Source organism: Mytilus galloprovincialis, chromosome 10 (assembly GCF_965363235.1).
Source record: "Mytilus galloprovincialis chromosome 10, xbMytGall1.hap1.1, whole genome shotgun sequence".
In the NCBI taxonomy this organism is placed as follows: Eukaryota; Metazoa; Mollusca; class Bivalvia; order Mytilida; family Mytilidae; genus Mytilus; species Mytilus galloprovincialis.
In genome coordinates this window covers 59,578,769-59,594,627 of record NC_134847.1, presented here as the reverse complement: position 1 = coordinate 59,594,627, position 15,859 = coordinate 59,578,769, and the positions used below count along the sequence as shown (strand labels likewise).

Genomic DNA, 15,859 nt, shown 5'->3' with positions numbered 1-15,859 from the left:
TTAAGAACACACATAAAAAAAATATGGAAAAACAATTGTTCAATATTCTGGAAAACTGGATACAAAAAAAAACAAGCAATGTTTGGCTGTGATAAAATGTGCACTAACCAATAAAGAAATGTAATAAATTCTAGGAAGTTCGATAATTTCGAGTAATGTGTATGATACGAAAATGTAGAGGATCAAGTCAAAGCAGTGTTAAAACTGTATACATATATACTGTGGGTACATCTGTGTAGGGAAGTCTCCAAGTGGGATTATCGTGCTCAGGAAAGCCTGTAAATTTGTCCATCGTGCGTATGGAAACCTATCTCTGGGCCCATCTTATGTACATGAAAACCTGCAAGTGGGCCCATCGTGCATAGGAAAGACTGTGAGTGGGTCCACCCTGCGTAGGAAAGCATGCAAATGATCAGAAATGAAGGTTGTATTTGCCCAAAATTTTAAAGTTTTGATGTTGTTGACCAGAACTTTTCTAAGGACCAAACCTGTTCAAAGATGTGAATGTGATTATTCGATCAGGCCTTATGTGAAAACATGTGACTTAAATGTACATCGGCAAGTATTACATGCATATTCATATAGATGAAATGGTAATGGCATATCGGCCCACAAGTACGTGGGATTTTTCAGTGCTAATGTTGTAACAGTTCACAACTAAACTACATGTCACCTTCCTGGTCACAGTAACCTGAATCAAAGTCCGTACTCTTCATGAAATGCTGCACGCTAGATAAGCAGGAGGAGTAGCAAAAACATACAAACTTGAAAGTCTTTGGTTTGTCAGAAAGCTTTTCCCATAAATTTCATGTTTTAATTTGTTATAGTGATTGTCATGGTTTATCAAATAAATGTCCCCACAAACGTGGTTTGTCAGAGTTCTTTTCCTACAAATTGAACACATTGGACAACTAAAAGCAACACGCTAGGTCAAGAAGTAGCAAAACATACAAACTTGAAAATCTTTGTATTGTTAGATTGCCTTTACCACTAATGATCACTAATGTCATGCATTGTTTATTTGTCAGTGATATCCCCATAAGTTTCAAGGTTTTTCAAAGTGATTTTCCGGCCTCAAATTTCGTGGTAATTCAGAGTGATACCAAAAACTCGAACATCCTTGGACACATTAATGTTCCACGCTAGGTGGAGAAGTAGCCAAAAATACCAACTTGAAAGTATTTGGTTCGTCTGATTGCTTTTTTCGCATATTTCATGGTTTTATTTGTCAGAGTGATTTCCCACAAAAAGCCTGGTTTGAACTTCCTTGTATACACTAGGCATTTTTTAATAGCATATTTTCCCTCATAAATTATATCAAACTAACCATAACAAATACTTTTATTTTTATTGAAGGAAACAGACTTTAAATTGTGACTTGGATGGAGATTTGTCTCATTGGCACTCATACCACATCTTCTTATATCTTTATGCAGTTATGACTATTTTGTGTATTGGGAATTTAATATGATCAAGAGAACACAAACTGTTGACTTATTGATACTACTTTGATACACAAGACAGCCTTAACATTGACAAAAGTGATACCTATATTTAGACATATCCACTCAAAATATTATAGAAAGAATACATGTAGTTAAGTTAACAAAAAATATTATACTGGCTTCACTAATGATGCTTTTATTGGTATTACGGTGGATTCATTTATTTTCGTGGGTATCATTTTTCGTGGATTGCTGAATACTTGCATATTCGTGGATATTCAGTTGAATTCGTGGTTTTGCCAATCTCTGTATACAAAGCCTATTAAAAATATGCTATTCGTTGAACATTTGAATTTGTGGTTCATATGTACACACGAAACCCACGAAAATTGGTATCCAAGGAATAATAATGAATTCACAGAAGATTTATATACCCCAAAATGTATGTTGGTTATGTGTGTCGTTTAGCTGCTGTTAACACAGGAAATTCGATATTACATCCAAGAGGATATAGGTGCGGGAAGTGTATGTGAAAATAAAAAAAACTCAAAAGTACATAAGTTAGGAAATATGAAAATACAACGAAATGATTGGAAGCTCTGAGTATTTTTATTTAGACGTAAAATATTGCACATAATAATTGTCGTTTCATTTAATATAAACACTGAGTAAACAATTATCGATCTCCATTTTAAAAGTTACCTCAATATACAGAAAATGATAAGAGGGTTCTATACGCCGGCATGTCTGTCACTGAAAACTCACTTCTGTTAATACATCAATATTATAATACATATTATATATTTGAAACGCCGGAAAAAGTAAAATATCCCAGCTTAACGATTTAGACAACCACAAAGTAATTTTAACACTCAAAGAAAAGTAACTCCGATAATTTGATCAAAAACAAGACTTGGTACATGATACCAGAGACACGTATTATATGTCTCTGATGACACCAATTTAAGGCCACTGCCTGCTACATCAGTATACATCTATGTTTCTCAATATCCCTACCCATGCCAACGCTACCAAATGTGGGATCATTTGTTTATAATTCCTACTCGTAATACTTTTGAAGTTTGAGAAGAGAGAAAAATGAAAATCGAACAATTGCTGTTGACAAGCAATCCAAGGCGAGTTTAGTATGCAAAATAGTATGGTCTAGTATGCCTGTTCATTCTAATATAGACGGAATATGGTAATTTAACAGACAAAAAATAAAACCATGATATAATACCTTGTCATTCGTTATCATACCTTTAAAAATTGTCTTGTCTTTCAAATAGAAAGCTAGTAAAGTGGTCAGTTGAAAATAGGAGATGAGTCTGTTGGCAAATATTTTCTTCTCATGAAGTCATGTTAGTATACTACTTCGGTCACATTTGATTAAAAGTTATCCGGTTGTCTGACTCTCAATAAAATATTAATTGTGATTTTTTTTTTTAAATTATATTCAAAACAGCAGTCAACAGAGACGTTCAATACCAATATGGTAATTTACTAATTATATGTGTTTCGAGAGTGCTGCCTAGCTCATTCTATCCAACATCTAATATGTTGGATAGAATGGATAGAATCATCACTTTCCGATGATTAATTTATGTATATCTATACATTAGAATAGCGTAAACTCTTAATTAATGCAAAATGTAAAATACAAAAAAAACAGCTCTATCACATTTCACTATTCTCTTAGATCCACTTCCTAATTTAGTTAGTGGCATAACTATAGTTACTAATTTGTTAAATTCTATTTTCAAACAAGACATATCGGTTTTACTTTCTATTTTTTCTTAAGTTAAGATATCGACATGCAAAATTAACCAAACATTTCACTGAATTTTCTTGTTCTTTTCGGCCTTTCTATAAGATTGTTCCTTTCACCAACGAAATATTTAAGAAGTCCATTAAAAAGCATTGATAGAGAGTCTTGCTCTCGCTCGTACGCATGCATAACGGAAATCATGGACAAACTGAAAAATGCAACGGAACTGTAACGTACATGTTTTATGAGTTTCCTTTGCACACCCCACTGATATAGAGCATACAACGTATGGGGAATCAGAAACAGTGATAGCTCTTTCCTTCTATTGGCTCTCTCAAGTAGTACACTTAGTCCACAGACCAGACCAGCAACAACAGGCACGTGGGTTTGTAATGGTGGCGGTCGCTGATGGAAGTTTCGTAGAAGACATATAACATACTTTGCCAGCATCACCATAGCTGCTAGGAAAGCAGTCGAGAACACCGTATTCTTCAACAAAGACTTCAACACTCTTTTGGGTCTGAAATGATAAAGAAAAGTAATGAAAATACGTCAAGCCATTTACCAAGTGTACTACATTGTATATCATAACTAAATGAGGATTTTACTTAAATTGAAAGTGCAATGTTTATTAACGAACATAGGTAGCATTTCTTTGAAATGATATAAGTTCATATTAAATAACAGCTTTCGTATATATAAAACAAAAAAGTATGTTGTTCTCAGATCATCTACACTGTAAACCCTTTATAGGTTGGTCAGATACGCTTGATACGTAAATGAAGATTAATTTAGGTAGCTTCGTAGGACAACTCGGTAAACCGTCTGACAAAATAATGGTGAGACAATTTCTTACTTTTGGTAGCTCAAAATATTAAAAACTAAGGAAACCTAATATACCTTTCCAGGAACAGTTTTCTTCTAAATATCACCACTGGCGTTAAGTGGATCGGGAAATATAATTTTGCAAATGCTGGAATGCTGTGAAAGAAATCTTTTATGGCATGCTTTGTACAAGAGTCTTTGTGTAGTCCAACCTCAGTGCATGTCAGAAATTTTTCTCCTGGGTTGCGGAAAAGAGTGTTCAATTTCTGGTCCGTATAGTCCCGAGACCATTTCAAAACTGAGTAGTAATACCCTGTAAATAAAAGTCTTGGATTTAAAGCCACTGCATACACGAGGAATCCACAGCATAGACAGAAAAGCAGCGTTTCACTGTATTCAATGTATGGAATTTTGCCGCGAACAACGAGTGTAGATATCAAGGCGCCAAATGCTCGTGCAATGGCAAACAAGGTTACAACTTGTCGTCTGGTAGGATCCTCTATGATGATGGTTAATCCTGCTAAACCTCCTGCTATACAGTTGTTCCAACCATCCTGGAAGTAAAATATATATCATGAATATAAACCTCTGTTTTTAATAAAACTGAGTATGGAAAAGGGGAATATGTCAAAGAGACAATAACCCGACCAAAGAGCGGACAACAACCGAAAGCCACCAATGGGTCTTCAATGCAGCGAGACAATGTATTTAGAAACTACAATAGATGTTTCTGTACTTTTAATTTAACTAAAACTCCGATAACTTTGAAAGGGAGTACTCAAAATTATTTTAACACCAGCTATACTTGCACATCATAGATCGTTTTGACTAGTTTCAATAATGTTTTTTTTTTAAATTATCTCCAGTTCAGTCGAAACTATTACCTTTTTGTCACGAATATTTTGTAGCACCTCTCTGACAAGTTCATACACACTTGGATACAGTCCAAAGAATCCAGCAAGACGAAGACAATCAGTTGATGCTATCTCTTTTAGAACTCCTGGAATTCTGAAAATAAAACCTTAGACACATACTCTTGTACGACAATGGATAGTAAGCAATGCATAATTACTTTAGGGTGTTTTATAAAATAAAACCTCAGATACATACTCTTGTACGACAATGAATAGTAAACAACGCATAATTGCTTAAGGACGTTTTATAGGTGAATACTCTGTTTATTTTATTTCTAAGTACTGTATACACAACTTCTTTTGCATAGGTACTATTTCTGTAGTACAGGAAATCTACTTTTAAAATTCAGTACTATTTTGTTACTCCAAAATTATGGTAATATTTAGGAACCTGTATTTTATAGTACTTGATTTGTACTTGAAATAGTACTACAGACTTTTAGTTACATCGTTACATTTTCAGCATTTTGAAAGTTTGTCTATATCAAATCTCTTTAAAATATTACATTCAAACATGGAAAATTAAGATCACTATTGGTATTATTTCTGTACCATTTTTTTTAAGGTGTACCATTTTAAAGGTACAAATCAAGGTCAACTCGATAGTTAATTAGATGGCGTCCAGACTAAAATACACTAAAAAGCTACATTTTATCGAGCTCATACCTAGTAAATTGTTTATTTTAGACCTTTTATAATTTGAGTAAATGTTTTACATGGTTATAAATCAATTATGCGAATTTGGGTCAATTCGGTGAATACGACTTTGACAGCTAGTACCCCTTTAAGCGGTTGTTTTTACAATGTTTGTAGTAGATGAATTCCTACACTAAGGAATAACATTAACGAGGTTCTAAAGTTCTTATGTTTGTAACCAGTAAACAAATAATTCTAAAATAGCGATATAACATGTAAACCGTAACTAACTATTTAATATAAAATGATAGTATTCACTGTCTTGTTTTAAACATAAATCTGGGGTTTTTTTTGGTGAGTGGTCGGCACATCAAGACTACCCATCGCCTTACGCCTTACAATAATCCCCCCTCCATTGACAAGCCGAGGCCTTGATACCATTTCTTCCCTTAATCGGGGGAATATCCGCTCCGAACGGCGTTTCAACTCTCCGCCTCATGCCAATTATACTAAGATACTAGCATAGATGTATTACATCTATGATACTAGTAAGCGTTTTTGTATCGATGTTTGTCGATAACTTTTAACTGAGACGTTTATAAATACTGGCAACCTAGTCGAACGCCTCAATGATATAGAAGTGCCAGTCCCAAACCAGGAACCTAGAGACGTTGATTGTGCTTTTTTGTTGTTGGAAATTTGTGTTGATGACATGTCTTTTCAAGTCTCAGTTGTATTCTGATTTTGTGTAGACTCTAAGCAACCGATTTGGTGATTGAAATACAGTACGCTATCTTCTATTTATGTATCGAAAACGGAAACGGATTAATATAACATGTAAGTTAGAAAACAGATTAATATAAGCAAGAACATATATATTGATATCCTGTTCCCAGCTATAAGTTAACAGCTTGTTTCCAGATCCTATTAATTATTCAATTGTATTATAAATATATAAATGACAAATTGTGTACATTATTTAACTTGAATTAAATTAATAAAATATGTCTATACTATATTTATATCGAAAGGACAATGTGTTGGCCCTTAACTCGCTTTTAGTAACATTAAATTGACGTTTATCCTCTGCTCTGATGAATGGTTGCTTGCTTAGTTGATTAACATTCAATGGCAAATATTTCATGCAGGTGCGTGACAAAAATGAACTCATAAATATATACGAAAGTTAGTTTACAAAGACTGAGACATATATAGTATTCATATATCTCTGACAAAGATGAAGAGCATACTAGTATGTTATTTGGAATGCAATTAAAAAAAAGAGTAAAGGCTGGAAGAGCATAACAGTTGCCTGGTTACCTGAATAACTATATATGGACCATTTTAGCAAGCGGAACTATATGCTATTTTTACTAACCTCTCCCTAAAAGGATTCCGTAATAATGCCGACACAACTTTGACACCAGCATAAAGAACAACTCCACTACCAAAACCTTTACAGAATCGTTTGACGATTTGTGTCGTCAGTTGACGTGCCTTTTTCTGTTGTCTGGTTTCTTGAGGTTCATCGCCGTCCATTTTTGTTGTTAGTTTGTAAATAAATGATTAAAATGGTCATACTTTTTATCTATCGTCAAACAGAAATCCCTGATAACGCTTATCACGTGAAAATATTATCCATAAAATATAGATCTATACAAATCATGATATATACATGATTATTTTAACCCCTGAGGGACAGACACTGAAACCGGTTAGATCCCATGTTAGACCCGGACACGATGACGTGGATACATTTTACATGTCTTTCTAAATGTAGATGCCTACAGAGTTTCTGTTATCATAAAAATAGTACATTGTTTACTGGAAGAGTACAATAACTAGGTGTTTACATTAGCTTACTATCATTTATGGCAGAAGTACATTTATGGTAAGGTTAACATTCGGTGTACTCTATCAGTAGAACATCTATGGTAATGTTCAAGTTCTGTGTATTCTGTCAGTAGTACTGCTATGGTAAGGTTCAGGTTCTGTGTATTCTGTCAGTAGTATTGCTATGGTAAGGTTCAAGTTCTGTGTATTCTGTCAGTAGTACTGCTATGGTAAGTTTCAAGTTCTGTGTATTTTCTGTCAGTTGTACATCTGTGGTAAGGTTCAGGTTCTGTGTATTCTGTCAGTAGTAATGCTGTGGTAAGGTTCAAGTTCTGTGTATTGTGTCAGTAGTATTGCTATGGTAAGGTTCAGGTTCTGTGTATTCTGTCAGTTGTACATCTGTGGTAAGGTTCAAGTTCTGTGTATTCTGTCAGTAGTATTGCTGTGGTAAGGTTCAAGTTCTGTGTTTTCTGTCAGTTGTACATCTATGGTAAGGTTCAGGTTCTGTGTATTCTGTCAGTAGTACTGCTGTGGTAAGGTTCAAGTTCTGTGTATTCTGTCAGTAGTATTGCTATGGTAAGGTTCAAGTTCTGTGTATTCTGTCAGTAGTACTGCTATGGTAAGTTTCAAGTTCTGTGTGTTTTCTGTCAGTTGTACATCTGTGGTAAGGTTCAAGTTCTGTGTATTCTGTCAGTAGTATTGCTGTGGTAAGGTTCAAGTTCTGTGTTTTCTGTCAGTTGTACATCTATGGTAAGGTTCAGGTTCTGTGTATTCTGTCAGTAGTACTGCTGTGGTAAGGTTCAAGTTCTGTGTATTCTGTCAGTAGTATTGCTATGGTAAGGTTCAAGTTCTGTGTATTCTGTCAGTATTACTGCTATGGTAAGGTTCAAGTTCTGTGTATTCTGTCAGTAGTACTGCTATGGTAAGTTTCAAGTTCTGTGTGTTTTCTGTCAGTTGTACATCTGTGGTAAGGTTCAAGTTCTGTGTATTCTGTCAGTAGTATTGCTGTGGTAAGGTTTAAGTTCTGTGTTTTCTGTCAGTTGTACATCTATGGTAAGGTTCAGGTTCTGTGTATTCTGTCATTAGTACTGTTATGGTAAGGTTTAAGTTCTTGGTAATATATCAGTAGAAAATCTATGGTAGGGTTCATGTTCTGTGTATTTTTTCATTATTAGATATATAGTAAGGTTCATGTTTTGTGTATTTTGTCATGTGTGCACCTATAGTAAGGTTCAGGTTTTGTGTTTTCTGTCAGTAGTACACCTGTGGTAATGTTCAGATTCTATGTATACTGTCAGTAGTACATCTTTGGATAGGTGCAAGTTCTTTGTATTCCCTCAGTAGTGCACCTATGGTAAGGTTCAAATTCTGTGTATTCTGTCAATTGTACATCTATGGTAAGGTTAAAGTTCTGTATGTTCTGTCGGTAGTGCACTTATGGTAAGTTTCAAGTTATGTGGATTCTATCAGTAGTACATCTATGGTAAGATGAAAGTTCTGTGTTTTCTGTCAAAATTACACCTATGGCAAGGTTCAAATTCTGTGTATTCTGTCAAGTGAACACATATAGTAAGGTTCAAGTTCAGTAGTTCATCTTGCAGGTGTGCACCAGATTTTTTATGTTTATTCGAATAGACAGAATTTTTTTTAGTAATTCCTTATAATTAAGTCTCCCAAACAAAGTTTGGAGACTTATTGTTTTTGCTCAGTTCTTCTTATTTTTATTATTCTTCTTTTGCTTTTTCTTTATCTATATCTTTTTCTTTTTCTTCCGCCACATTAAAATGAACTTGTCCGCAGCGTTTCTCCAAAACCCTTCGTCAGATTAACTTAGGGTTTCATAGAATGCTAGACTAATGTGTCTAGGTGAGCCATCAATCTTTCGTTTGTGCATTGGGGTCTATTAAGAGGTATTTTGGGGGGCAGAAAGAAGGGAGGGGTGTACTATAGAACCCTATGGGATTTTATTTTCTAAAATTTTCAAATGAATATAACTTGAAAACTGTAAGTGAAAGATACATGAAATCTTCAGAAATGATTATAGGACAATAAAACAAATTACATGAAATATAGGGGGAGTCGCTGGTGGGTCATCCCCAACCCCTTCAATTTGAGAATATGCTTTTATCTTGTAACAGTCCAGATCCCCACCCCTAAACCATATATATTCTTGAATGGGACAATAAAACAAATCAAATGAGATTAAAGAGAAGTCCCCGGGGGTCATCCCCACCCCGTTCAATTTGAGAAAGTGCTATTATCTTGTAAACGTTTAAGATCCCAACCATAAACCATATATATTCTTTTAGGGGACAATAAAACAAATGAAATGAAATAAAAACAAAATCCCAAGGGGGTCACCCCACCCCCTCTAGTTTTTATCTTTTAAACGGTTCAGATCCCCACCCCTAAACCATATATATTCTTGTATGGGACAATAAAACTAATCAAATGAAATTAAATGGAAGTTCCTGGGGGTCACCGCCACCCCGTTCAATTTGAGAATGTACTATTATCTTGTAAACGTTCCAGATCCCCATCCCTAAACCATATATTCTTGTAGGAGACAATAAAACAAATAAAATGAAATAAAAGCGAAGTTCAGATGGGGTCACCCCACCCCCTCTTGTTTGAAAACTTGTAAACGGTCAACATCCCCACCCCTAAACCATATATATTCTTGTATGGGACACTATGGCTAATCAAATGAAATTAAAGGGAAGTTCAAGGGGGTCGCCCCTACCCTGTTCAATTTGAGAATTTGCTATTATCTTGTAAACGGTCCAGATCCCCACCCCTAAGCCATATATATTCTTGTAGGGGACAATAAAACAAATGAAATGATATAAAAGGGAAGTCCCCAGGGGCTCACCCCACCCCTTCTTGTTTGAAAACTTGTAAACGGTCAACATCCCCACCCCTAAACCATATATATTCTTGTATGGGACAATAAAACAAATCAAATGAAATGTAGGTAAATTCCCTGGGGGTCACTACCACCCCCTTCTGTTTGAATACTTGTAAATGGTGGAGATTTCCACCCGTAAGCCATATACATTTTTGTATGGGACAAAAAATCAAATCAAATGAACATGGGACCATATGAATGGCGAGTTATGGGAGCTTTGTTTGGGAGACTTGGTAACATCATCCTGTTACAATTACTTCTTGTTTAATTCTTAATTCCATTTCAAGCCAGAAAAAATCATGAAAAACATTGATGGCGTCATAGTCACATGACAAAATTATGTCTATGAGCTGATAGACAACACAGTCAGCCAATCAGAAGTCATGTTACATCCAAAATTAAATTATTAAAATGATAGCACCAGAAATACTGGATAACCTATTGTATGCTTTGGATATAAATTTGATTTGAGAAACAAGCAAAACCAAGGTAACTTAACATTGACTAATGAAACATGAAAATGATGTCAAGGTCATATCAAACTTGCCAGACAGACATGTACACATTACCATCATTCCATACACAAAATACAGAAGACCTATTGTTTATTATGCTTTATTTTGTAATTCATTTGATTGTATAGCTCAAAGTTTTGGCACCATGATTGGTTAATTAAATTATCCATCTTTAGTATCAGATGGAGACATGCATGACAAAACTAACCTTGATCATTAGTCAATTAAATGAATTAGAAATTACGTTTAGACCTTGCATAGATCCCATATACCAAATATTGTTATGCTATTGCATGTTATAAGTGACCATAAAATACAGTTTTTAACCAGTAGCTGAAACAGGAACAGAAACTTTGTAATATGGGGGGTCTTATTTACAAGGTATGATACATCAAGGTCTTCTACCTTTTGAAATTTTAAGCCATTATCAAATGGTTAACTTCACAACCACCTGATTAGCATCCCTATGTCTAGCTTTTCGTGGCTTTTAACTCAGGTAAGAAAAAAACTAATTTAACCCCCAACAACACATGTTAATGTACCTGTCCCAAGTTGAAATCTATTCTGTGGCTCTTTTTTTCCTTTTGAGAATTTGTTGTTAACAACAGATCTCAATCTCTGATAGTATTTGTTAAAAATTAACAACTTACTAAACTATGTGTGGTTAAAAGTATGACATATTGTATATGTATAACCCTAAAACATTACTTTTGCGTTAGGAGGATATGATTCAGTGTTAGTCATTGTTTCATGTGAGAAAAAAATAAATAAATTTGTAAACAAATGTGTTATAAATTAGGTTGTTTGTTTTCTCGTTGTTAGTTTTCTCGTTTGAATTGTTTCACATTTTTCATGTTGAGGCATTTTATAGCAGCCTATGAGGTACCGGTATAGGTTTTTCCTACTGTTGAAGGCCATAGGATGACCTACAATTGCTTACATCCACTTCATTTGACCTCTAGTGGTTTGTTGTCTCAATAGCAATCATACCACATCTCCTATTTTTATATAGACACCCTTCTTTCATTGTCCAAGACCATTAACCTCTAGAAGTCTGTTGTTTTAGGGGGAAAAGGGGGAGGGTCATTGAGTTGTTGCTTCATTGACATATATACTCCAAATCTTTTGTTCAATTCCCAATGATTCTATAAACCTATTAATTATAGTTATTGAAATACAGCCTTTACAAAAAACAACTAAATATTGATCAATGAACCATTAAAATGAAGTTCAATTCAAGCAAATCAAGTATGTTGAACTTCATTCTGTAATAATGAAAGACAAATCAGACTTGACATAATAAATTTATTAAATATATCACAAATATGATATAAATTTCCATTCATGAAATGCTCTTACTCATAACTCTATTCACAAGCAAAAAAAGTGGAAATTTACTCAAATTCTTATCTCAATAAATAACATTTCATGTAAATAAATTGTTTATAAAATATAAAGTTTCTATCACAGCACATAGTAGTCAACTTTTCTCTTCAGTATCATTAAAAATCAACAAAAAAACAGTTTTTCTTGATAAAATGAAGAGAGGCATTAGATCCATGATATCATACAGTCATAAATTAAGATACATATAAAATTCTGATCTTTAGAGGCAGGATGGAATATCACTGTTAAAATCACAAACACTGGACGGAATCTGGATAACTTTGATTTTAGTCTAAATGGTACCTAAAATAACAAAAAATATAATATATACTTTTACTTCAGGCAGAAAAAAATGTATACTAGAAGGTTCAAAACAACACTGTATATTTCAATTATTAAGGATATAAATAAAGATTGTATAACAATATTATTCTTTCTTTAATAGGGTAACATAGAATGCACTGTACAAAATAGCCATCATGTCCTCACAATTTTAATTTAACCTTTGGTACTACCCATACTTTTGAAGGTTTTGCTTTAAAAAAAAAATAGACTGGTGAACAGATGGTCTGAGTTGAAATAACTGGGTCCTGCATACTTTCTTATCCTTATCATCTTTTGTGTTCACAAGACAATTGCTAATTGCAAGAAAATTGTTGATATTTTGCTATTTCCATAAATAAAAGTTTAAACTGATACACAACTTTTTTGTAAATTCTTTTGCCTTGAGATTATCATAATCACTAAATTTTATGTAACGGTACCTGAAATTAGTTGATCCCTTCTGGGACGTATAATACCAGATGATGCAGGTGGTTTTAGGGAAACCAGTTTTGTTCCTGGAGATTTACCTCCCTTAGGACTGTTTGGCTCTCTGTTCTCAAATTCATATGCAGTTAAAATAGGTAATAAGGGTTAAGGAGAATCATATCACAAAAATCTAGAGGCATTTATTGATTTTTATTAAAATTCTAAACAAAACCAGTAAATAAGGTTTTTACATTTCTAATAAAAAAAACATTTATATTTTCAGTATACATTTTTAAATAGCTGACATTAACTAAACTGTCCAATAAAGTAATGTCAATATTCTGTTTGAAATCTCAATTTACTCAGGTAGAAACTACAACATTTACATTTAAAATTTGCCTTTTTACTCAGGAATCTATAACATATACGGTAAACGAACATATTTTGTTGGAAACTTTATTTCATGTTTACCCCTTTCTAGCCAAATTTCGCTGCGAATTAATGTTGCGTTTTTTAAATGTACTTATGTAATAAGACAAGGAAAGATCCAAGTTTTAGATTTTTGCGACAATCTATAATCCTGTTAATTATCTTCTCAAGAAAGCTGCAAAAATAGTCAGCTATTATTGCCAGTTAGACAACTTTCAATAATAGAACATAGAACATGGATGTGAACAACTTCAGGTCAAATCAAAGCCTTCAACAAAGAGCACAACATGTATTGTTCAGATAAAACTATAAAAGGCCTCTACAATATAATCTTTTGCATATTTGTTTACATTAAGTCAGAAAGAAATCTGTGTTAAATTTTTCTTCATGTTGGAAGCTTTATTGTTCAAACCTAACTAAAAAAATTCAAAAACATATATGAAGAAATTTAATACTAATGAAATAATAAAAAGATGAAGCCTGGACAAATGTGATACAGTTTGTACACTGTAAAGTGGTACATATATATATGTATCACTATTTCAAAAGGATATTTGCTGATATAGGTAGAAATAAAACATCTGTTTCCGTGACGATCTCAAGTTCATGACTTATTGACCCGACCCCAGACTCTCCTTCCACACCAACAGCTATGGCATAAATCTCTAGGTTCAGTTCTGTCTTCATTCCCGCTGCAATCTGTAGAAAATATAAATTATTAACAGCTGACATCATTTTTAGCCTTTCACAGCTTTTCGAATTTTAACAACATCTGATTCTTGTTTTTAGTTCTTTGACCTTTCAGTATTTTGGATGTTATTTAAGTTGCTTACTCATTGGTGTATTCCCCCCATTTCCTTTTATGAATATAGATGTGATACCCTATACCTCTAGATCACTGCACCCTCCAAGCTTGGATTGTTCGATTAACATTTACACATAAAACATTATAGTATATCTTATTATCTACTGAATTGAAGTAATATACAATTTTCCACAATATCATAACTTAGTACTTTTTTTTCAGAATGAAAATTTGAGAATATTCATATTTTTAAAAGATGCAAATAAATATAAAACAAATTAACTGAATATATTTTGGCTATATTTCAGTATCTTATATCATGTTAACAAAAGTATAGCTAGCTTTGGTACATATGAAAACTCACTGGGCCTGGCTTGTAGACCACTCTGAGGCCTGTTGACGGTGGTGGTTGTTTTAATTTAAATCGACCAGAGTCTACACCAGTATTTTTCAAATGAATAGTATAACTGTATGTATTTCCTTCCTTAAGAACCCCAAAGTCAACTTCCTGTGGTAACAGAATTAGTCCTTTCATCTGATTTAACTCCATCTGTCCTCTTACAGAAGACCCTACTGTTAAAGAATTCTTCACTTTCCTTTTCACAGGGTCCTCTACCATCTGAAACTGTAAAAACAATTTGTTATAATTAGTACTTTAATATAGGAGCATAGAATACTGGAAGCCTTCATAAAAAATAAGGCTGGCTGTTATTGATTAAAGTTATTAAAACACAGGTCAAAATAAATAAAATGATGCAAAAAAGTCTTCATGTAAATATTACATTATTTGAAATAATGTTAAGAGCATAGTGTCTAGAATTTTATCTTTTATTAAGGAGAGCCCCTCCCCCTCATTTCCATTTTTAGGAGGTTGAATCTAACCTTATAATTAGGAATAGCCCCTGGTTTTTCACCTTTAAGAGATTAAATCCTACCTTATTATTAGGGATAGCTCCTGGTTTTCCACCTTTAAGAGATTAAATCCTACCTTATTATTAGGAATAGCCCCTGGTTTTTCACCTTTAAGAGATTAAATCCTACCTTATTATTAGGGATAGCCCCTGGTTTTCCACCTTTAGGAGGTACTGGTACAGGATTTCTACGAGGTTTTCCTGTCACATCCATTTTGAGACTTCTAATCATATATGCCTCTCTCTCTCCATTTCCAATCTCATCTTGAGTATCTGTAATGTAGGTTATACATGTTGGTTCTAATTAAAAAGTATATAAATCTCACAAGGAACCATTTTTATTTTAAAGTGTGCTACCAAATAAATCATCTACTGGGGATTCATATAACTTTGTGGATAACATTTTTTGTGGCTGAAGGAAAAATTGGATACTTAAATATGTGTGGTTTTTTTTTTCTATAGCACAAGAAAATATGCTCTGCGTTGAACATTTAAATTTGTGGTTGACACATACCCATGAAATTGTTGAACATTGGTATCCCATGAATTATAGTGATCCCATAGTATAATATACTCTTCAGAAATACAAGGTAAAGAAGTAAATGTACTATTAAACCAATGGGAAACATACCAATTTCCTTAAAGTTTGAAATACTTTTCTGGAAGACCTTAATCAACAGTATTTAGAGTTCAAACCAGACAAAGGATGAGTAAATATTTAACAAAAATATACC

At 33.5% G+C, this 15,859-nt stretch overlaps 2 protein-coding genes across 11 annotated transcripts in view; both read right to left on the bottom strand.

Annotated features, from left to right (window-relative positions):
• Positions 1-3,224: 3,224 nt before the first annotated feature.
• Positions 3,225-7,236, bottom strand: LOC143047994 (transmembrane protein 135-like). Its single transcript, XM_076221398.1, has 4 exons — positions 6,967-7,236; positions 4,923-5,046; positions 4,114-4,592; positions 3,225-3,733 (listed from the first exon to the last, which is right to left on the bottom strand). The coding sequence occupies exons 1-4, from the start codon at positions 7,125-7,127 to the stop codon at positions 3,268-3,270; spliced, it is 1,230 nt and encodes a 409-aa protein (XP_076077513.1). The 5' UTR covers positions 7,128-7,236; the 3' UTR covers positions 3,225-3,267.
• Positions 7,237-12,135: 4,899 nt separating this feature from the next.
• The window catches only part of LOC143047992 (sperm-associated antigen 17-like), a 43,037-nt gene continuing 39,313 nt past the window's right edge, over positions 12,136-15,859 (bottom strand). For all 10 annotated transcript variants that reach the window (XM_076221395.1, XM_076221386.1, XM_076221391.1 and 7 more), the window contains 5 exons: positions 15,256-15,398; positions 14,579-14,839; positions 13,964-14,108; positions 12,995-13,135; positions 12,136-12,533 (listed from right to left, as the gene is read on the bottom strand). In XM_076221395.1, the coding sequence (XP_076077510.1) occupies positions 12,523-12,533; positions 12,995-13,135; positions 13,964-14,108; positions 14,579-14,839; positions 15,256-15,398 (701 nt within the window). In that variant the 3' untranslated portion in view covers positions 12,136-12,522. The remainder of the gene's footprint in view (positions 12,534-12,994; positions 13,136-13,963; positions 14,109-14,578; positions 14,840-15,255; positions 15,399-15,859) is intronic.